Here is a 23,891-nt window from a genome sequence, read left to right on the forward strand (position 1 = left end):
CGTCGCCTAAGGTCCATCGCGAAAACAGACCGTAAAAAGTGTATAGCGATGACTGCAGATAAACACCGAAGTGGATTTTTATTTGAACCACAAAGACAATATTCTAGTGAAGAAAATGAAAGTGACGATGATATTACTGTAGATAATAGTCTAAACAATGATAGAACGGACAATTTGGACTGGTGCCAATGTGAAAACTGCATTATAATGCCTAGCCGGATCGAGGAACACTGGTTGTAAAATTTTATATTACATATCTTCACAATATATAACTGTAAAATTCACGATTCTGGTCACCTTTAAACTTCCGAGAACATCCTCCTTTTTTTATTTTACGCGAAGTAAGTGGACGTATTGTTTGTGTGTGCTTCATTTGTCTATCAAAAGTATCTACAATTAGTCCAAGTTTATAAAATCAAGACTATGGACAAATAATAATATAGCAATTAGGCCTATTCACTTTTATGTATTACGTTCCTGGCTCGAGGACTAGGCCTAGCCTAAGTAGGTCCTAGCCTAGCTAGGCCCTATGTTGTTGTTAGTTACGCGTGTGGCGAGCACTGAATTGATGGACTCTGGTAAAACAAGACACGGAACGGATGATTTTTTTTATGCAGGTGTAGGCTACGCCCTATACTAAAACCTGGTGGTAGCCTAGATAGTATTATTCCTAGGCCTAAGTACCAGTTAAATACAGAATTAATAATAGTGGCCTAATCATACACTAACTCTGTTTTATGTTCAGTATCCCTATTGCTATTCATTCATTCATTATTCAAGGATTGTGAATTTCAACTGTCTGTACAGATGAGACTGCTGTAGTCAAACTCACAGTGAGTGGAGTGAAAAAGGAGACAACTTGATTATATTCACAGACAGTTACTGGAAATTATAATAATGGCCAGCCAAAAAAATTGTGAAGAAAATTATTCCAGTGGTTCATGGTCTATCAAGTGTAAAGAAGAATGTTTTGAAGTTGATACCGACCATGAATACCTACACGAGCAGGACTCCATGCTTAAACCAATGAGCCCTGACGATGAACTTAATGGGACACTTGCTATAGATGAAACCAATGGGATGAACGGTAGTGTTGATACTGACCTAAAATACAAGCATGAGCCACTGCAGAAAAAGAGCATTTTAGGAACTAATAGAAAACGAGTGCGAAGGTTTCAAATGGGGTGGAAAAAGCAGTATCCTTGGATTGATTACATAGGCGAATTTGATCTTTTTAATGGGATTATGGTATGCAGAATTTGCCGGGAGAACAGGGAACATGCCGATATAAATTCAAAGTTTTTGCAAGGGACGAACACTTTTCGAATCGGTGCCATTGATGCTCATAACATTAGCAGAGGTCACGAAAACTGTGTTGCAAAAAAGTTGATGGAGAGCGTGTGCTTGGATGAATCAATGAAGAATCTGTTAAAAATGAGTGAGGAGTGTTCAACTAGAATTCGATTACGAAAAAAACAAAGAGAAAGGAATAAAAAAATGGTGAAGTTAATGGGTAATCTTGTAAATGGGTCAAACAATGATGGCACAGTAAATGTTTCTGATGAAGATCTCAGTAAAGCATGTGATCAAGAACAGAACAGTTCAGTAGATGGGGGTCTTGATAATTCAATTGGAAAACAATCTCTGAAGAAAATTAGTGACCAGAATGAACCCAGATGTCTTTCAGATTCAAAGCATGACTTCACCCCAAAAAGGCTTCGAGTGGATAAAGATTATGATAATTTAAAAAGAATACGTCGCTTTCAGTCAACATGGAAAATAGAATATCCTTGGCTAGAATATTTTGGAGATGCTGATCTTCATAGCGGCTTCATGGTTTGCACTGTTTGTAGACTTTACCCGGAAATTGCTGATCAGTCTTCCAACTTCTTCTCTGGAACCAGTAGCTTTCGTAAAGGAGGAATTGAATCGCACAACGTTAGTGCAGCTCATCGTGCATGCGTTTGTCGCAAGGTTCTTGATTCAATGGATCAACAGCAACTTGAAACCACTGAATGTTGTGAAAGTTCACATACGATGGCAGATACTGTTTTTTCAGTGAAAGAGTATGAGCCAAAACCTTCTGATATCCAAAAGATGAAAGAATATTTTAGTCGTGGTGATAAAGAGGATTACAAGTATATTGAAGGTGATTATCAGGATGATTTGCCAGGTACATCCAACCAAAACAAATCTAATTACAATGGAACTGTAAGTTTGCTTTCAACGGACAAAAGATACTCGGACACGGAACTTAATAAACAAGTACCAATATTCCAAGTTGAATGGAAGACAGTTTTTCCATGGGTGAGATATATAGGTTCCAATGATTGCTCAAGTGGTGAGATGTACTGCAAACTATGCAGAATGCATCCACAGGTTGCTGACACAAATTCTCAATTATTTAATGGCACCAGTACTTTTTATAAGCATTTACTTGAGGAGCATATGGATAGTAGATCTCATAATCTCTGTGTTGCTAGGCAACTTCATGACGAATCATTAGCAGACTCCACTTTTCATGTACCGCCATCAAAGAATCAGACTTCTTCAGGTCCTCAAGCTAAAATTAGTTGTAAACCGTATACACCTATGTTTCGCCGATATACAGAAAAACGTAGGCATTCTCCAGCCAATCAGCAAAGCAATACAATTAATGAAAGCTTGTATACAAAAGATTTGAACAGTGCAGAAATTCGGTGGCGATACGAGAAAGCCCCAAAAGTATTAGATGCCTTTGATCCTCTATGGAAGGATGAATTTGTTTGGTTGGATTATGAAGGTGCTCCTGATTTGGTCAATGGTGTCATGGTCTGCAAGCTGTGTCAGTGTTATCCTGACGATTCCCCAATGTCAGAGTTTCTACACGGTACAAAACACTTTAGTCGTAAACACTTACTTGAACATAGCACTAGCACTGGTCACAGAGCAGCTGTCTGTTACAACTTTCTAGCCATGCATGCAAAAGAGAAGAAGAGTTCTTTTTTCAAAAGGGCAGCAGTAACAAGTGGTGATCAGATAAGAATCTCTCATGTATCAAAGGCACCAGGTTATAGGTATGTCTTATTCAGAGGTTCCAAGTTGGAAGAACCCATTTCCGGGAGATTCGTTTAATGACATTGGGGGCGCTATATATTATATGAAGTAAAAGTGTAGGTACCAAAACGAAGGGCCTCGCCCACCATGATTGGGGCTGAGGTCAGGTGATGACATTTTTTTAGAATAGGCACCTTTAGAAGCCCGGAAATGGCACTGCCAGATTGCAAAATATAATCGGCAACCAAAGTTTAGCCTAAATAAAATGATTTGTTTTTTACAGAATTTGCACGAGACAACTGAATTTCTGGGAGATTTTTGCTTGCTTGCGGGGGTACGGGAGATCATACTGAATTCCGGGAGACTCCCGGGAGTTCCAGGAGCCTTGGGACCCCTGCTAATTGCTACACTTTATAAAATAGTAGCAAGGCAATGTTCTTAAAAGTGTTGTTGTGTTCAAGTTGTTTTGAGTATAGATGTTTATATTATTCTACCATTATGGAAGCGTGTGGTGCAGCCTGAAAGGCGTTGGGCATTCATTTGGAAGGTCGGTGGTTCAAGACCAGTGCTTGTGTCACTGCTTGTACCCCAGGGGTAAAAATGGGTACCAGGTAAGAGGTGAATGATTCAGAATGAAATTGGTAGTGCTGATTGCACGCATGATTAAGAATACTCCCTAGGAAGCAGTGTAGTTTTCATGTTGTGTTGATTGATTCTGTATCCAATGACCAGTAAAAAGGTGTCTTGAGCAGTTTTCTGGATATTGCACTATATAAATCCTATTGATTTTTAAAATATAGATAAAGACTGGATATCCATCTTTATTGATTCATAATATTTTGTGAATACCATATCCTGAAAATTTTCCTGACAAATAGTAATACCCTACTTTAAGGTGGTAATTGAGCCTGATCTATACTTAGGCATCAAGGTCATTCTGGTCAGTCTGTCCTGAAAGCCATGTCACTTAAGCTTGGTCCTAATAACAGGCCTGCTATTGTTTAGGTACAATGTAGTTTTTAAGGGTATGTTCACACACACACAGCATAAGGCTGGTGTAACATACGCCCTTGTGTGTGAACTAGGCAGTGGCATTAATCAACGCCACTCACAACACCACTGTGGCGTTATTAACACCATGAGAGCAGCTAGCTCAGTCGGTTAAACTGATGGTAGCCACTGTGTGTGTGTGTGCTGAACCGTGGAGATCTTTAGGTCCTCGGTTCAATTCCTATCACTACTCTCCTTGTGGAGGGCTGAAATGCAAGTCTCAAAGAGCCCACCATCTTTCGGATGAGACTTTTAAGCCGTTGTTCCTGTTTACAAAATGGCCCATTTGTATGTTAAAAAATGCAGTACACTCTTCGGAAAGAGTAGGGGATTGTCTCCCGATGTACTACCCATTTCACCACCAGAAGGACACCACTATAAATCCAATCAACCTGCAGATCCCAGATTAGTTAATGCCTTTGATCTAACGCCAGTGATACTTGAATGATTTTGACCTCAGGTCAAGAGATAGACAAATCACAATTAGTTTTGCAATAAACAAGCAAGCTACTCCGAAAGGAAAGTGCCTGTCCAGTCAGTTTCGTTCACGATGTTCTTTGAGGGTATTTATGTAGGCCTATATTGTCATATTGTTTGGAAAAGTCTATTTTAATGGCTAAAACTAGAGTAAGCTGGAAGGCTCATGAAGTCAGGATCGAATTGAGGTCAGAAATTGGAAATCCAGCGGTGACAATAGTAAAGTTGTCTATGGCGAATTGATTTTATATATTTGACCAAAACCAAACAAACAAGCACAGTTTCTGTGTCTATACATTTACACCTCATGAGCTATGAGGTGTAAACGGGATGTGAGAGCCTCTTTCGGTAAATGGGATCCCGTGAAAATGGCAAAAAAAAAGACAGTAAAACGTCAGGCAACATCATCAAAAGCATGTACAACAAACAATACTGTAGCAACTGCGTCTGTTTTATAGTCTTCCCATTTACCCAAAGAGGCTCTCACATCCCGTTTTTAAGGCCAGCATTAACATAGTGAATGCCGTTCGTTTGAATAATTTGGAATTTTGATCCATGGATTAGCTCTAAGGTTTATCAGAGAAAAACCAGATCAAGTCAACAAATATTTTATACTGTATAAAGCAAAATGAACATGATAGCAATCATTATTTTATACAATTAGGGTTTGTTAATGTGCATATTTGGTTTTTTTTAGTTTAGTTCAATAAGATACAATTATATTATTATAGATAGATTATCGGATAGTGCCAATACCGAAGGTAAATCCCCTACGCTGTATCGAAACAGATTTACGTCCTATCTCTTTAATCTCAGTGGCATCCAAGGTAGTTGAGAGCTTAATTGTGGCAAAGACAAGCCAAACCAGTCACTCATCGCAAAAATCGATTTTGAGTTATTAATACAGTGTTAAAGAGTAAGATAAGAGCTATAAAATGCTTAAAAAAATCATTGAAATCCGACATTTCCTTATGAAGTTACAAGCATTTAAACATACAGCTGTTTAAAGAACAATATATGAGAAACCAGCCTTCAAAGTTCATGATTTTGGGCATTTCTCATGCAGAAACTATCATCAAATCCTTAAAAAGTGTTCTTTTGACACTGAAGATGTGGAAAATAACAGCATATCATGATGTATAGATATATAAAGGTTAGATAGTGCAATAAAATAGATTTTTTAAAATTTGACATTCCAGCATATTTTGGCAATTTTCTCTGAAACACGATTTGGGACGAGTGACTGGTTTGTCTTGTCTTTGCCACAATAGTGGTTTCTTGTGGGACCAAATGAAGGACAGGTTAGCGAACAACCAATTTGGGAGTACTAAGGGCATCTCCACAACTGATGCTCTTTATCTCATTACACTTGGCATGTGGCTATTGATAAAGGGGAAGAAGTTTGTGCTCTTCTATTGGATTTTAGTAATGCATATGATATGATTGATCACCAATTGTTAATTAGGAAGTTGAATAATATGAACATTAAACCGAGCCCTTGTGACATGGACTCAAGCGTACCTTACAGGCAGGAAACACAGGGTGAAACTAAAAGATACTTTCTCAGGGGTCATGGGTAGGACCAATCCTATTTGTTGCTTTAATAAATGATCTCCAAACAGATCTACCAATTATGAAGTTGGATGATACCACCTTTTACCAGTCTCTAAATAAAAACACAGTTTGCAAAGTTCAAGATAACATGAATTCTATATCAAAATGGTGTGAAGATAATGGCATGAAACTGAAGGAGGAAATATTGGTTGAGCTGCGTATCACATGTAAAAGGGCCCAACTGAATTTGACCCAATCACTGTAAATGGGTCAGAAATCTCATGTGTTGACCATGCTAAATTACTTGCCGTCAACCTTTTCCATAACTTATCATGGCAAGCACATATTGATTCTGTTAAGCGCTTTGCACCAAAGCTGTATTTTCTAAAGCAGCTCGAACGATCTGGACTATAGATGAAACAGAGCTTCTTCGGTATTCCAGGCAGTGATAAGACATGTCCTTGAGTATACCTGTGTTGTTTGGTCCACAAGTCTATCTAAAGTTTTTATTGTGTATTAAATATTGTTAATTGTTAATGTTACGATAGACGGCAAGCATTGTAATGCAAACCTACTTTTGCGCATGTTGGTAATTTTGTCGCCCATTAGTCACTCTTTGAAAATACCTTTTTATTGTTGACATTATCTGCGCTTCATTGGAAGTACATGTCATTGACAGCAAGGGAAACGTAGCCAAGGGTACTACATAAGTGCCAGATTTAATACCGTATTTCTAATCATAGATGTCATACAGTATATTAAAAACCCTCTTTTAGGACACTTCTTCTAATCACAGGACTTGTTCTACCCATAAATATGGTACAGTAGTAAAGGACTAAAAAATCCTGATGTTTTATTTGGCCAGTAACAAGTAACAAGTGTTGGTTGATTTTTGATTGATAGATAAATTCAGTTTGCACATTTATTTACATACATTTCAAATTTATCACATGACAGGCGAATGATTAAAAGAGCTGTAACTATGGAGGAATTCAGTGTAATGCGTGAAATGGCGAGGAGTGCCATTGATGATGCAGCAGAAGACTTGAACACCATTAGTCAGGAGATCTGGTCAAACCCTGAACTAGCATTTCAAGAACACCATGCTCATAAGATCCTAACTGACTTTCTGGAGAAGCAAGGCTTTGAGGTCGAAAGGAACTACATCCTTGGCACAGCCTTCAGAGCAACATGGGGCACGAACGGTGGCATAACTATCGGAATCTTGTGCGAGTACGATGCCCTACCAGGAATTGGACATGCCTGCGGACATAATCTGATTGCTGAGTGCGGTGTAGCAGCTGCATTGGGACTTAAAGCGGCTCTTGAGTTGAATTTGGTCAAGGATCTCAATGCCAAGGTAGTACTATACATTTTCTGTGATTACCTTTACTTAATTTATTATATTTAATTGTATCATGATAACAAAGAACATGAAGTACTACAGTAATTACATATTTTTAATTTAAGCTTTAATTCTAATTTCTGATTGATAATATAAATGATATAATCTCCATCAAGTACAGTACACTACGATGCAGGCCAAGTAAGAAGATAGTTTTTGTTGGTATAATTATATATATTCAATTCAATTCACAGTCACATGTGAAACATAATGTACAGAATTACAACAGAACATTAGAAGCAGAGTTTGTTTATAAATTAATGTGTTCTTTTTTAAATTATTCAAGTTGAATCAAGTCAGTACAGAATAGATCTCGGTGAATAAAAACAGTCAATTCTTAGTCAAACTCAGTACTAAATTCCAACAGTATTCTAGACCTTAATGGGTGGGATATAATATACAAATACTGTATTAACTGCTCATGAGGGTAACAGTGAAATCTATTGCTCCAAAATGATGTGGAGATCGTAGTCTACTATCGTCCTGAGGGCCGAAGGCTTGAAGGAAGATAGTAGGCTATTCTCCACATCTTCGAGGGGCTCCAATTTCACCGTCCTCTTTATCTAGATCGGTCAGTAAATGTTTGTTTTATATATACTAACTCATACATGGATTCTACGAGGCCTAAAATAATGTAATCAAAAGAGTACCGACATTATAAGTGGGGCCTGAGATTACATCACAATTAAAGTAAAAAATTACTATCATTTAACAAGCTAGTATTAGTATTACAGTACTTATTTTCCCAAGGAATTTATTAATTATCATTAAATCTACATCATACTACATCATAGGAATGGTGGTTGAAGTTATTCCCCGCTTTTTAACCAATCTTCAGATTCCTGGAATCTATGTATGTGGTATATAATATAAAATCCTTAGCATTCCTTCAGGGTTAGCCTATTGGTGGTATAAATAGTAAAGAAATAGGATCACTCTCTAGAGACACACTCTTTACCTACTTTCAACCTGGCACAAGTTAACTCCACATTAACCTCCAATTCATAAATTTTACTGTTGTGCAGAAGGGTGTTTGGTTTCTTAGTTCCATATGTTTGTTGTAGCTGTGTCTAACCTTTGCAAGCCATGATTCACTGCTCAAGATATGCACCATAAGGAATTCAGTGGTAGTACTGTAGTTTAGGGTAAATTGTAGGGTATACTATGGAGGTGCTTACTAGGGATAAATCCCAACAGAGTAGACGTACAGCTCCCGCTGAGGTCATGAACCCTAGATACTGCAGTATAGTACTAAAAATATAAATGCCCACTGACCAACCCTGTTTTTTACATGTCACTGTTCATGGGCAACATAATGTTTTTGTCTCTGCATGCCAAAGCATTTTAATTGATTTGACATATGGATTTTTTTTTACATATGGATTTGTTATATTTGGCGTGTGGTACAGCCTATTAATTTGTAGCTACTGTAATCTTTCAATATATACTCAATACTGTACATCAGCCTAGGCATGTTTTGGAAAATATTGAGGTATAAGAGGAATGAAAAATAATATTCTTCTTAACGTGTTCCGTCTTGCAACATTACGCTTTCCACAATTTGTGTCCATTTGTTTCTTTTCAAAGCAGAATGATTTGGTGTTAACATGTCCTTCCAAGTCATTTTAATTTGGCTCATCCAGTTATTTTTGGGTCTTCCTACTGGTTGTTTTACTTTCCGTTGTAGCTTTTCCATTGTTTTTGGACTGGTGTTTCATTCAGGTGCGTAACAATGGTCTTGTGTAAGGGGGGTGCAAAGGTAAAAATTAAAAATTTTCCCGGTTAGTAATTTATCATACCCACCAAACCCCCCCACCCCCACATATAGAAAACAATACGACATAGGGCTTATCTTATTTATAATATAGGCCACACGTGTGTTTGAAACTAAATATAAGCATTTTCATCATGGTTTTATTTATTACAAACATATTCTTTCACCATCAATGCACATTGAGGCCCTTCTTTTAGGTAAAACGATCGTCTTAAGCCAGTTTTCCACTAGGCGAATTTATTCGAGCAAATCGAAGGCATCGGTTCGGTTCCTGAGCTCTGATTGGCTGAGCATATTTTTTCGCTTCGCAAAAAGTAGAAACTGTTCGAAGTGAGTGCGCATGTGCATGAACGACGCCTTCGATTCGCGTGAATAAATTCGCCTAGTGGAAAACCGGCTTTAAATGTTTTTTCTATTTGAGTTGGGACTATGTGTTCAATTAACTTAGAAGGCAAACGAGGACAAGCACAAGTTCTCACCCTCAAAAATGCACGCAAAGCGCACAACATTTTTGAGTTTAGGGAATTATGTTATATATGGCCACACACGTTTTTTTGAAACTGAATATAAGCATTTTCATTATGGCTTTATTTATTACAAACATATTCTTTCACCATCATTGCACAATTGAGGCCCTTCTTTCATTTAGGTAAAACGAGCTATCTTAAATTTTCTTTCTTGAGTTGGGGACTATTTTGTGTTTAAATAACTTAGAAGGCTAGCCCTAAAAACCCTAAAAAAATTTTGTGTTTTTAATTCTAATTTCGTCGGAATTGATCAAAACTCCCTAAAATGTGCAATTTTTAGAGGAAAATTGGCCCACTTTTACAAGAAATGTGCGCAAAGCGTGCAAAATTTTAGTCTTTTAGGCACTTTCAGGGGGTGAAAAGGGCATCTTCAAGGGGTAGGGAAAGATTTTCCACAGATGGATGTTTTCCCCCTTGTCCCCCGGTGGTTACGACACTGCGGAGAATATCTGGCAGCTTAGATCAAAGAAGCTATGGACACTTTTTGAAGTGGAGAAGGGGTTGCAGGGTGTTGTGAGTCTGGTCATTATGATATCTTCCTTTTTATTCTTGTCTTTTTTTTTTTCTCTTCTCTTTTTCTTTTCCTTTCCTTTTCTTTCCCCTTCTTTCTCTTTCCCTCCCTCTCCCCTCTTTCTTTTCTCTTATTACCCAGCCCGTTACGAGGGCTTGGTCAGCCCGGTCAAAACTGTCAGGGGGGAACAGTCTGTTACATTTTGTTTTCTCTAGTCAGTTGTGTTTCAACCTACAATTTATATGAGGTTGTTTGGTATATGGTGTTTGACCAACAGTACAGCGATCCTTGCCCTCAAGGAGAATAGTATAGTAACCACCATTTCCTCTGACTCATAACAACCTCGTTACAGTAACCGCCTAGATTATTTAATAACCGATTACTCCACAGAATACGCATTTTCAGTCTAAAATATGATAAAAGTCTACAGTTACAATTTACAATGCACTGTACAATAGTTTTTAAAAATTAAGATTTCTCATTTCATTCCGATCTCACGGAAATGCTTTCTTCCATCTTGTGATCCCATCATGACCAAAGGCCTAAGAGTGCACTATTACTCGCCTTTATTTATTTGTCAATGATAATATTTCAGATAGTGTATTTAAATGGTTTAACCCCTAATTTTTCTTAAATAATTATTTCAGTTCAATTTCATTTTTGTTCAAAAACCATCAAGGGCCAATATCCGTTATATTCACAAATACACCATGATAATTTTTTTTTAAATAAAACCCCCCCAAAAAAACCAAATAAAACATTTTATATACAGTATCAACATGTAAATAGATTTTCAACAATTGAAAAACCTGTCAAAAAAATTAATGCAAACATTTTATTTATCTTCTTCCCATTCAGATTGTTGTACTAGGAACGCCAGCAGAAGAAGGAGGCGGAGGAAAGTGTGCAATGATAGAGAAGGGTGCCTTTGATGGATTGGACGTGGCGTTGATGGCACATCCATATGCCTACAACGTCTCACGACCACAGGCTCTGTCAATGTTGGAGTAAGATAATCAAGCTTCAATATATATATCCATTATTGTGTGTTGTTAATTTTGTTACCATTATTTGTATTGTTATTAATACCGTTTATTCTCATTTCTAAGGCTATCTGCATATAAGACGACCCCAAGTTTGTGAAGATTATTTTACACTTTTTTATATCTGATAAAAAAGTTGTCCCGCGCCTCCCGTTTCACAGTCGAAATTCCTCCTTTCGATACGACCACTGGGACCAAGTCAGCATTTAGCCTACAATTTGCCATACAAGTCCACGGTTTATGCTTCGTAAAGTTCATGGATTTCATTTTATCAGCATTTAAAAAGCATTAATTCAAATTTAACTGACAAATTAAACAACACTACAGTGTTAAGTCACGATACCATGTGATACTATACTCTGTTGCTATCGGCGACAGAAAATGCGTTCAACAGGACGCCATTTTCTCCACTGACAAATCATTGATCCCAATTTCTAAGATAATTATTAAGGTGTTGTATCTTAGTTTTTCGTTATTTTAATTGATGATTAAATGTGTGTTCGATAACTAATATAAAGCAAGCTTTTGTGTTTTTAGTACATTTTGAGGGTAAATTATTAGGTTTTAAAATGCCTATTCCAGAAAGCCTATTCTAACCCATTAAGATTATGAAGTCATTCAGGCCTAATGAACACTGAGTGCAATTAGTTTTTCACTATAGTCTGCTATGGTGCATTTATTGTCCATCGCTACACAATTATTGCCTATAGCCAAAGCATTGCATTATTCATTTCCAATAAGCAGAAATTGCATTTGTCTCTCAGTGCCTCTATGCATTCAATGAGGTATAATTACAACCATGGTAATCATAGTACTGAAGCTCTGTCCAGACTTTTCTTGACAAAAAACATATGTATGCCTGTATATAGTCATGATGTTATATATGAGGCTTGCTATCCCAAGAGCAGAATCAGTGACCAAAGAAATTAAAATTGACTTTTTAATATATTCTTATTCTCCACAAAGTATAATCTTTAAAATGAGAGGTGATTTACTGGAATCAACTTACTATTGCCAAAGTTATGAGTAATATAGTATTATGGCTTCTCTGTACTGAACTCTACAATACTGCCACAGTCTAATTACAGTGCACCCTCTGATTCGAGACCCCTCTAATTCATTGCCACTTTTTCAAAGAACTAAATAGCAATCTTCAATCTAACACAAAGCTAATCCTCTAATTGAAGACTGAACCCTGAGACCACCCCAAAACTTCAGATCCCAATGTGGTCTCGAATTGGAGGGCGAACTGTACTCAGTTTAACATTTATCGACAGACACCGGTTTTTGGATGGCAAACCTGATATGGTCATAATGTGATGTCATCATGACAATATGTAGGCATGTCATGTTTTTGTCAAACAACATTTCATAATCTGGACAGGGTAATCAATCATAATTATTAATATTATCATTAAGTTCTGCACAATATGTTTATCTGACATTCTGTTTTAAAATTTCAGATTAAATATTGTTTACCATGGAAAATCAGCACACGCAGCTGCTGCACCATGGGAAGGGGTCAATGCGTTAGATGCTGCTGTATCTTGCTACACTAGCATGTCAAACCTCCGACAACAGATCAAACCAGATTGGCGCCTCCATGGTCAGTACCTTTACAGAAAAACATGAGTTTGAATCTTGATGTGAAAAATACATTTCTCTATGAAAATTTGCTCATTTCAAAGAACCACATCATTCGATCTTCAATTCAATTCTAAGTTTACTTTCACTTCCATAATATTGATGAGCAGCAACAACAACAAACAACAATCCATATATTGTCAAAATAAAAATCGAAATTTTTCAAAATTTACAAGTGATTTCTGTTATATTCAAACATTTGTGGAAACTCACTATTTTATCTTGCCATTGCATCTTAGGACATTGATTTTTTTTTTTTTTTCAACTCAATATTTCTTTTCTAACCTTTTGCGCAGCCATTTATTTTATGTTTTTTTTTTTATCGTTTTGGAATAAAGTACAAAAATGCAAACAGAGCTGTCATCCAGCTCAGTAATACTATTAGGAAATGCTAATAATTTAACACAAAAATACATCCATAACTAGGTTAGCAGCAACAGTCAGAAAACCATTATTAATAAACATTTCAAAAGAACTATAAAATGAAAATTAGAAAGTATAAATATTGTTTAATAAAGAATAAATAATTAATAAATATATGAAATGAAATGTTCCATCTATTTTAGGTATTATCACAAATGGAGGTCTTAAGCCAAATATTATCCCAGATAAGGCAGAGCTGCTGTACTATTTGAGGGCACCAGATGAGGAGAACCTAGCCGTGTTGAAGGAGAAGGCCATAGCCTGTGCAGAGGGAGCAGCTAAGGCCTCTGGTTGCGAGGTAATTGATCTATTTTAGTTGAAAACATCTGTTGTATATGAATTTTATCCTAGATACATACATAATTTTAAACCAATAAACACCATCAGCAATAAAGTCATGTGACCTTTGCTGGGTGCTACAGTAGATTGTGGATAAACACGCGAACAATATAGTATTGGTAGGAATATATAGTGTTGGTTGTTAGGAATGCCAGTTAACTATTTTAATATGTTAATGCTTTAAAACATACTCATTGACAGATCCAGAGAGGGGATTCCGTAAAAGGCAGCTGCAACAAAGTCTTTTAACTTGGAGGTTAAAATGGGTAGCGAACACCTCCCAAACCAACCCTATTCCCTCAAAACATATGTGGCAAAGACAAGCCAAACCAGTCACTCATCGCAAATCGTATTTCAAAGAAAATGGCCAAAAACATGCTGGAATGTCAAATTTAAAAAAATCTATTTTATTGCACTAAACTAACTTTTATATATCTATACATCATACTATGCTGTTATTTTCCCCATTTTCAATGTTATAACAATACTTTTTAACGATTTGAAGATAGTTTCTGCATGAGAAATGCCTGAAATCATAAACTTTGAAGGCTGATTTCTCATATATTGTTCTTTAAACAGCTGTATGTTTAAACGCTTGTAACTTCATAAGGAAATGTCCGATTTAAATTATTTTTTTATCATTTTATAGCTATTATTTTACTCTCTAACAAACACTGTATTAATAACTCAAAATCGATTTTTGCGATGAGTGACTGGTTTGGCTTGTCTTTGCCACATATGTTCTAGGCTAGCACTTTGTTCCCCCAGCAGAAACAGTCCTGGATCTCCCACTGATACTGCCACAGAATTTTGAAGCTCCTTATCAAATTCTCTTTATGAAGATGACAGTGGTGATAGTTCAGGTGGTGGCCATATTGGTTATGCTCAGTAGCATATCTTATTGGGAGAGCGAGAGCATAATCTTATTCCCTTAAAAATAAAAAAAACCCCCGTCTCCCCCAGGCGACCCCTACTTGAAATTCTATGAGCAAAGTATTTACACATAATAGTTAAAATTCATCTCATATCATATCTCATATTTCTTTTGGTATCGCAAGTGAAACATCAAAGTTGGAAAGTAAAAATTGATATTTGATATAAAAAATGTTTCCTTAACTTTAACAAAAAATATATACCAAAATAAATAACAACATATAACAAAACTTGTTTCCCATAGGTTACCTTATTGTTCAAATCTGTTGCAATTTCAATGAACAATAACTTGCACCTTAGGTACCTCTATGACAAGCACCTACAGGTTGTAACAGAGGGGATTACAGACACCACCCTCTTTGAGAAGTACGTAGAGATTGTACGAGACAGGAAAATAGGTTCCAAACTCGGCGCTTACAGTGACGCGTCCAGCGAATCGGCTGTTTGTGAATCGATTGGCCATGTTGAACTGTCTAGGAATGTTATTAGTTTAATCGTTACATTTACGGTTGATGATGATGCAGTATATGGCACACCAGAATTTGCCGAAGCCTGTGGTATGACTTCCGCTTTCTGTAAAGTTCCTTGGTGGGCGTTTGGGAACACAAAATCATGGTTGATAATGTTTTATGTGTCTTGTCAGAAGACACTGGTTGTAACTTTAACATTTTACTTGAGGGTTCTATTTTTTCTACAGGAACTATCCTATTAAACATGCTTGCACATTTTGAGTATTTAATATTACATAACAGGGTTCTGTATTTTTTCTCTGCGGATGTTGCATGGTTATATAAGCGCCAAATATATGTTAACATTCTCAAGAGGGTGCTTTGTCTTCTCTTCATTTGTCGTAGGTCGAAATAAAACAACCGTTACATTATAAAAACCTTGTTACTAACTCAGTCTTGATATCACTGTATGAGAGGCATGCTGAGAGTCTCGGAGTTGACTTTTCTGGATCCGATTTTGCTCATACAAAACCTATCGGGTCAACTGACATGGGCAATGTGACCTACGTAGTACCCGGGATTCATCCTAAATTTGATATTGTCACCGACGCCCCAAATCACTCAACTAAGTTCACTGAATCTTCAGGTATGCATTTAAAGGTATACAGCCACCAAAAAATACAAACCTCAAATATGAAAATATAATTATGAATTGCTCTTTTAAAAATCATATAAATTATCAAACTTTCATCAAAAGTCAAACGTTTAGCTATCAAAACCATGTAAATCATGCTATGTAAAGAATATAGGAATAATATTTTTGAAATGCTTGCAAATTAGTTTTAAAAATTTTATTAGTTGAAAATTTGCAAATTAAGCAATTCATTTTTTTTATATACATATTTTCAAGTTTATATTTGATAAGGGTGGCATTATATCATTAATCCAAATGGAAAATTTATATAGTGATAGTTGGTTATAATGTGTTGTTGATCTCATTGAGTTGATAGTACCAGAGTACAACCTAAGAAAGGGCTCATTGAGTAGTGTTAAACACAACAAGACGTAACTGTAAACAGCATGAGCCATTAATGTCTAGAAACTTACATCAGGCATAATTATAACTGGCATAATTAATGTGCTTCAGTACAAGGGGTTGGTGCAACATTTGTCTCTCGAACTCTTTACCTTGAGGTCAGGGGTTAGGCAAGGCACTTTATCTACATAGGTCTCTCTCTACCCAGGAGAATAAATGACTACTGGCTTATGCTGGGAAGCTAAAATAGACTGCTGTGCGTGAGGACTGGCGAACCCCCACAGCCTTGGACAGTCTGGCCCAAACGCCAAGGGGCGAGAGACAGGCTTTCTGGTTTGTGAGCCCACACTGGAAAAAGCCAATTTGGGGAACACTACTTTTAATAAAACAAAAAAAAGTATCTTGACAGTCTGAGAGTACCATTACTGGGTGGTGCCCATTGCTGAAATTGGCTCGCCTCAGCCCCAGCCAATGTGGGTCTGAGGTGGGTGTGAACCCTTGTCAGGGACATTTGGCTTTTCATTGACTAATCACCAGGGCCACTTCTGTTTTAAACAGCCATTTTGTAACAAGTTCCCAAGTTTTACTTTTTGAGGAGCATTTAGTATTCAAAATAACTCTAATATATTATAGTATAATACGTATAAATATATGTTGCATGTTGGTTGGAAGTGAATAAAGAGTGCGAATGTGCATAATTTATTGTGGTCAACAGATGTTTCCTGAATCATATTCTAATCATTGCATGTTGCATAAAAACCACAACCTGTGCAATTTGCAAAATTTGTTCAGCATGTTATTATTTTACATAACATTGAACACATGGCTATTTTACAATTTACTAATCAATAATAATAGCAGTATAAAATATTCTTGAATAAATGATAATATGCATAATATTATTTATTTATTTCATATAAAATAGTACAGTCAGGGGCTGAAATTATTTATGTCACAATCTAATCCAAGCTTATAAGGCATATCAAATCAAGATAAAAGCTTGACTTAGTTACTAATGTAAATTTTTTGTCTATAATATATTATGCATTTACTAATTTGTTCTAATATCTACTTGTTCACAGGGGCCCCAGAAGCCCAGGGTCCTACTCTGATCCAGGCAAAGGCACTTGCATTGACTGCCCTGGATCTAGTACATCCAGGCAATGAAGGATTGATTCTTAGTATTCGTAAAGAATTCCAAGAGATAGAGAGGCAAGAAGAAGTCAATGAAGTGGTAGCGGAAGTGGTGGAGGAGACCCAGGAGGAGAGCAATGAAATAACGTCTTAAGGAGAAAAACTTGAAAAAAAAAATACAAAACAAAATAGAGAATTTTTTCAATTAAAATATTAAACTGCCAACATAGAAAATAAACGAAATAATTCTATACATAATTGTATGTATTGTTTTAACAAGGGCTGTGAATGATCAGTTTCTTCCAAAACTTGATTAGCCACTCACATTAACGATTGTGGAATAAATGAATAAAATAAATAATAAATAATACTCATTAAATTTACATTTAAATAATGTATGGAATTTCAAAATATTAATCAAAATTATTTTTTGGTCATAGATTGACTATTTTTATCATATATCTTATAATATATTTTTCTTATTTTTTTGGAATAATATTATGGTGCTGATAAGTTTTGGATCAATATATTTAATTAATGTAAAATCATTTAAATAATATTTTCACAAAATGTTTAAATTCATGGTGTTAATTGCCTCAGAAAGAGACAATTTCATTTTTGTTTCATGTTTTTTTCATTTTTTTCATGTAATTTGTCAGTCCTACTGAATTCATTTACATTTACATTGTTGGTCATGTTTTCCAAACGGAATTGTCCTTTTCCTATAGGAATTATTAAATGCCACACTCACTGGATGCTCCTGGTTTGTTTGCCAGGGGGTTTTGTAAAAGATGTACGGGTATATATTAAGATAAACGGCTAAGATATAGATTGATAGTGAGTAATACTATGGTTTTGAGTCTACTGGATTTTAATTTGAATGCGAAGCTTTCACTGATAAGTTAATAGGAAGGATATATAATTATTTCAGCCATGCTTCTTTCATATTGTATTTTAATGCATAAGGAATGTAACATGTTTATGTTATTCCATGTCCAGGCATTAACTATGTGCTTTACTAGGCTGCAAGGCCTAGGGTGAGATATGCATGTTTCCAGTGTGGCCGTGGAGAATGTGGATATGCTACAAAATTGGGTAAAGAGTATGGCTTGGCAAAATCAAAGAACCCAACATGTCATGGATATATTTTAATTTGAGCAAGGAATTGATGCAATATAAACTTAATAGGATATGTATATTATTAATGTTTTGCACTTTAAATAGTATAAATATTATATGGCAGGTTAACAAGGTAAATGGAATTTTAAGAAATAGGAAAAAAGTATGATGAAAAGTGTATTCCCAGAGAACGCAAGTCCATGGATATTGTTCTATTCAATGGTCCACAGATTAATATCAAATCTTTCAATGGAATATGTTTATACAGTTTGCATGAAGAAGTCAGATTTTTTATTAAAGCATGATTCATCACATCGATTATTATGAAAACAGCAGTTCCAATAAAGTGGTATATACAAGAATTTTATAATTGTGTCTGAACATATATACCGTATTTCTTTCTTCTTGTTATTATCAAAATTATTTATTAATAGGTACAGTACCTTGTTTTGCAATGTTTTCAGCCCACGACCCTGAGGTTCAAGATAGCTTTTATTGTCCATTAAAAATAACAGAATCATTTGATAACAAACAGAAGTTCAAAGGGTGCATTCAAAGCCCAATTTTAAAATCGCTGAACATATAAATTACGTAAAAGCTTATAAATAGAAATATATAAATATATATATATATATATATATATATATATATAAATGCTCATAATAACAACATTCTTCTGAATCTAAGACACACAATTTGGATTCGTCTTGAATGTTACTCAAGTTTAAGTGATTGTGCGACTCATTAAACTTCTCTTCTATTCAAACATTGGGTCGTGGCCCATATGTTGCAGAAAAAATTACTTGCAGAATTTAGAGTATATAAATCTGTCCAATTTACGTTGATAAAACAGTAGTATGCCCACATATAGTCATTAAGTACTTATATATGGTCGTGATGAGTGATGTGACATTTTTTCAAATAAAATGTTATATTCGGGACAGCTTTTACACAGTGAAAGTGTTTGTTGAGAACACCAACATTGGTACCCGGGACATTAGTAATGTCTGTAATATAAAAATAATAAGTTTGTTGCTATTAAACTACAGTGACTATTTTGAATATTAAACAGGATAAATAACAAAAAATGTTTATTTCTCTCTAAAATACAAAATTGCACATTTTGTGACGGCGAAAAAAAAAGGTTCGTTCCAAAAGGCTTTATTGTAGGCTTACGAAATGGAAAAAACTGTACTGACAAGTGCACTAGCGGAATTAAAAAAGGAAAACTTATGGGCATTAGCATCTAGCAAATAAATTGAGAAAAATAAAAACGCTTTCATAATTCATGAAAATGTGCAACGTACAACATTTTATACAGAAACATTTAATTGAAAGCAGTTATTTTTACCTAATAATGGAGAACAATGTCATCAAAAATAAAAACCATTCTTCTGAAATCTTTCAAAACATAGAAAGCAAAAAACCAATTTTAAAATATTATTCTAAAATTGGTTTTTTGCTTTCAGTGTAGATAAGGAAGCTTCTGTTATACTTGGAACATTTTTAGTGATACCCAGGCAACAACAAAAGCAGTGATGGGTTCATAAAGAAAGGCGCTACATGATTTAAAATGATGCTCAAGACGTGAAATTTATGCTTTCAAAATGATGACTGTCTAGCACACCGTTCCGCAACCTTTTTAGCCCGAGACCCAAATCCATATATTTAATGCTCATCCGCGACCCATCGAACTCTGGCCAAATTATCTTGAAAAATCTCGGCCAAAATAATAAATATGATATTGTGGTCAGGTTTGCCTTCTTTTAGTCGGTTTTGAGTTCATTGTTTCCTCACATTACCATATTTAATAATTTTGTCTTAATTTAAAGAGTTGTCATTTAAAAGTAAAACATATGAATACCTAGTTATACACCAATTAGAAACTAATTCCTCCATGGTTATACCTTGTTATTTTGCTTCGATATTATAGATTCGAGGACGTCCATTTACCTTTTGACCACTTGCAAGAGATATCGGTGTTCACGCTGGAATCACGCACTTGATTATTTTGTAAGTGTTTAAAAACACCTTTTCACAGATAATTAAATGACACTGATAAGTATTAAAACTTTATTTGAAAAGGAATAGCAATATTTATCGGAACATAAAACGATTCTCACGCAGACAAAGAAAGTTATTCTGTACCATCGTTAGAAACAGAATAACCCTTTTGGGAATTAAAATCTAAAAATAAGTGTACATTGTACAATGGCGTGTGTCACACCTAAAATTATCATTAATTTAATACAGTAGGCCTACCTAGGCCCGTTTGTGGAATATTTTACTTTTCGAAATCGACAGAAAATTAATGCAGTCTGTTCCGATACTTGGACTTGAGATATGAACCATAATTCTCGCACATACGACGATCCGCATATTTAGACGATCCCCGATTTTGAGAAGTTTTTTAGAGGATTTTTGTATGTCAGGCATACTTCAGTACGGTAGTAAATTCGCGTACACGGAGAATCCACACCACCTCAGCCCCAACATGGTTGGGGCTTAGATGAGAAAAGTGACAGAATATGGACCTCAAGGTGCCCGGAAATTGCACTCTCACACTTTTAAAATCTTACTGATACTATATTTTTAATGATAATACAATTTAGGGGGGTGCGATGGCACCGTCTGCATCCACCCTTGACTCGAGAATATAAGGAACTCAGATTGAAATTCAGCCTCACACATCCACGTTGTCGTCGTGAACGGCATTATAAACTTTGTTGTAACCTGGCTTAAATCTTCATACTTTTTTTTTTCTACTTTTATCCAAAGCTTTACCTTACTCCTGTTCATATTATTCAGAACAGGAATGTATTATTCGCTCGGTAAATTCATCTGAGTTCGGTCCCGTGTTCAGTAATTCTTTTGTGTCGGCACTTTCGTTTGTTACCATCATTTTTTTGTTTATCTGAAGCGATTGCGCGACCCAGATGCAATAGTCCCCAGACCGCGTCCAGTGCTCCATCCCCAGACAACTGTCAAACAGCTTATCCCCACCCTGGGATGACCACAACTATGTGTAGAATACGCATACTGAATAGTGGTTGCTGATTAATAAAATCGAATCAAATTGATTTCACTTGCAACCAACATGGATAACATACACAATTCAATCAAAAAATGAAACAGACAAAACAAAGAAAGCAAGGGTTGCTGAGTGGGCATAAGCCCATATCAATAACTCCCCTAATATTATTAATACAATTGATAAAAGGTAAGCATAAGACGGCACAAAACAAACTAAGATAATTGATGTTAGTGTACCGTATTCTTTCTTTTTTTAGGTAGAATTAGAAGTATACGGCCACACTAAAAATCTTGTTTACAATGACGGTCTGTCAAACTTGTATGAAGACTGTGCCAAGAGTTTATGGAAGGATGCCGTAGCAGATACTCGGACATTTGGGTCAACTGATATGGGCAACGTTTCTCACGAACTGCCCAGCATACATCCTATGTTTGGAATTGGAACCCAAGCTCCAATCCACTCTGTCGAATTCGAAAAAGTAGCAGGTAAGTTAGTGATCATATAAATGGATTAATGAATATATAAATTAACAAATAATAGGCAGAAAAATTAGTTTTTATTTGATACACAATTAAGTGAATTAAAAAAAAATGTTTATAAAATTTGAAGTGAACTGATAAAGGCAATGAATGATGCTGGTGGTGGTGATGATGGCTGATTGTTGGTATGATAGGATCGTCAAACGCCATTTTCACTCGAGCTCCTGTGAATTCTGTTCCGGCGAGCTCTCAATATGGGAGCTTCAAAGTGCTGGAGAAAGGACTAGAGTAGCATTGACAATGGTTTCTCAGCATTTATTCAGCATTTTCTGTTACTGTTAGGATATTTTATGCTTTTATTCCATTTCTTTTGTTTATTTTGTGTAAAGCGCTTAAAAGCATTGTTTATTATTATTATTATTATTATTATTATTATTATTATTATTGACATATGATTATAAAATGATAGTAATGATTATGATGTTGTTGGTAATGATGGTAATATGACAGAAATTACTGTAGGTTGATGATAGCAAGTGATGGTATAGTAATGTGGTAGAAGTGGTTGGCGCATCGGTTGTGGTTTCGACTCCCAACCTCGAGGTCGGGGGTTCAAAACTCTCGCTGTGCAAGTCGCTTGTGTCCTTGGGCAAGGCACTTTGTCTACGGTTGTCTCTCTCCACCCAGGAGTAAAAGTGGGTACCTGGTAGGTTCAAACACAGCCTGTTTGCCTGTTGCAAATACAGTTGCAACATTATGGAATTCCCTTATGGGGCCTGAGTGTGTGTTCCATATGTGCTTGATCCAGTGATCCGGGGTAATAATGTTTAATAATGTATATAAGTGTACAATAATAATAATAATAATAATAATGAAGGTGGAGATGATAGCAACAACGAGGAGAATAATGTTGATGACGATGAGGATGATTCCCACATAATCACCTATGATGATGGTGGTGGTGGTGTTAATGATGATTTGCATTTTTAACAAAATTAGCATTAAATATAGAAATACAGTAGTACAAATTTAAGAGAAATTTCTATTGTCTTTAATGAAAAATATTGTGCCCTAAAATCCCGAATTTCTCTTTCTTGTCTATTAACTTAATTTCTTTTTCTCCCTATATACCAGGCTCAACAACAGCTCAGATTCCAACATTGAATCAAGCTAAAATAATTGCTTTGCTCGGCATACGCCTCTGTGAATTAAAGAAAGCTGGAGAATTACAGGCCATCCTAAAACAAGAATAGTAAAACTGAAAAACTGAATGATGATTTTATTACTGAAAGCTGCGTTCACATCGGATCCAAACCGAAAGTCGAGCCGCGCTTCTGAGGCGCTGAAACGCCAGCTTTACACACTGAACGCATTTTCTGATCAGTTCTTTATAATCTTTCCGATCCGAAAATTCGGATTGGTGTGAATGCAGCTTAATGCTGCGAGCATTACAACATGAAAAATAATATGTAATTCGTAAGATACAAATGAACATTGATATATGAGGACTACTGTGTGGAGCTAATTAACATGAACAGCAGTAGAGGGGTAGGGGATTGGACAGGCTTGGTCCCCCTGCCGTCCGACGCCACGACGAGGTCGTCGGATTAAAAAATAGTAATATGCCTATCCAAATAACTTTATTTTAATTGCCAATCCCCAATATGTCTAAAAGCACAAGTTCGACTACACGGTACTAGCCACAAAAACTTTCCCGTGAACCCTACAAAGGATTTTTTTTATTACGGGACCTGGACCGAGACTCTAGTCGGCCTACATACCAAACCTGACATGAGGTTTTGATCATGAAGATTATGTCAATGTTCTGATGCTATACAATAATTTGACATCATTATCTCTTCTGTCAGCGACAAAATTTCAGTGTACAGTATATAAATTAAATAGTATTTTATTAAAGAAATAA

At 35.8% G+C, this 23,891-nt stretch overlaps 1 protein-coding gene across 3 annotated transcripts; it reads left to right on the top strand.

The window, feature by feature from the left end:
- Positions 1-347: 347 nt before the first annotated feature.
- Positions 348-23,891, top strand: LOC117113283. Of its 3 annotated transcripts, none has more exons than XM_033256581.1 (7): positions 348-3,056; positions 7,075-7,477; positions 11,193-11,341; positions 12,841-12,983; positions 13,588-13,742; positions 21,745-21,973; positions 23,102-23,891. In XM_033256581.1, exons 1-7 carry the CDS (start codon positions 898-900, stop codon positions 23,218-23,220), a joined length of 3,357 nt encoding a protein of 1,118 aa, XP_033112472.1. In that variant the 5' UTR covers positions 348-897; the 3' UTR covers positions 23,221-23,891. The 3 variants fall into 3 exon arrangements, with proteins under 3 accessions (XP_033112472.1, XP_033112470.1, XP_033112471.1); XM_033256579.1 differs by lacking the exons at positions 21,745-21,973; positions 23,102-23,891 and adding exons at positions 14,961-15,273; positions 17,284-18,824; XM_033256580.1 differs by lacking the exons at positions 21,745-21,973; positions 23,102-23,891 and adding exons at positions 15,571-15,811; positions 17,284-18,824.

This window comes from Anneissia japonica, unplaced genomic scaffold, assembly GCF_011630105.1.
Source record: "Anneissia japonica isolate Jap-2015-1 unplaced genomic scaffold, ASM1163010v1 scaffold4024_len430915_cov183, whole genome shotgun sequence".
Lineage (NCBI taxonomy): Eukaryota > Metazoa > Echinodermata > Crinoidea > Comatulida > Comatulidae > Anneissia > Anneissia japonica.

Coding starts and splice junctions, on each gene's coding strand:
- LOC117113283 (XM_033256579.1), top strand. CDS start 898: ATGGCCAGCCAAAAAAATTGTGAAGAAAATTATTCCAGTGGTTCATGG. Junction 3,057..7,074: donor TCAAAGGCACCAGGTTATAG/GTATGTCTTATT, acceptor ATCACATGACAG/GCGAATGATTAAAAGAGCTG. Junction 7,478..11,192: donor TCAAGGATCTCAATGCCAAG/GTAGTACTATAC, acceptor CTTCCCATTCAG/ATTGTTGTACTAGGAACGCC.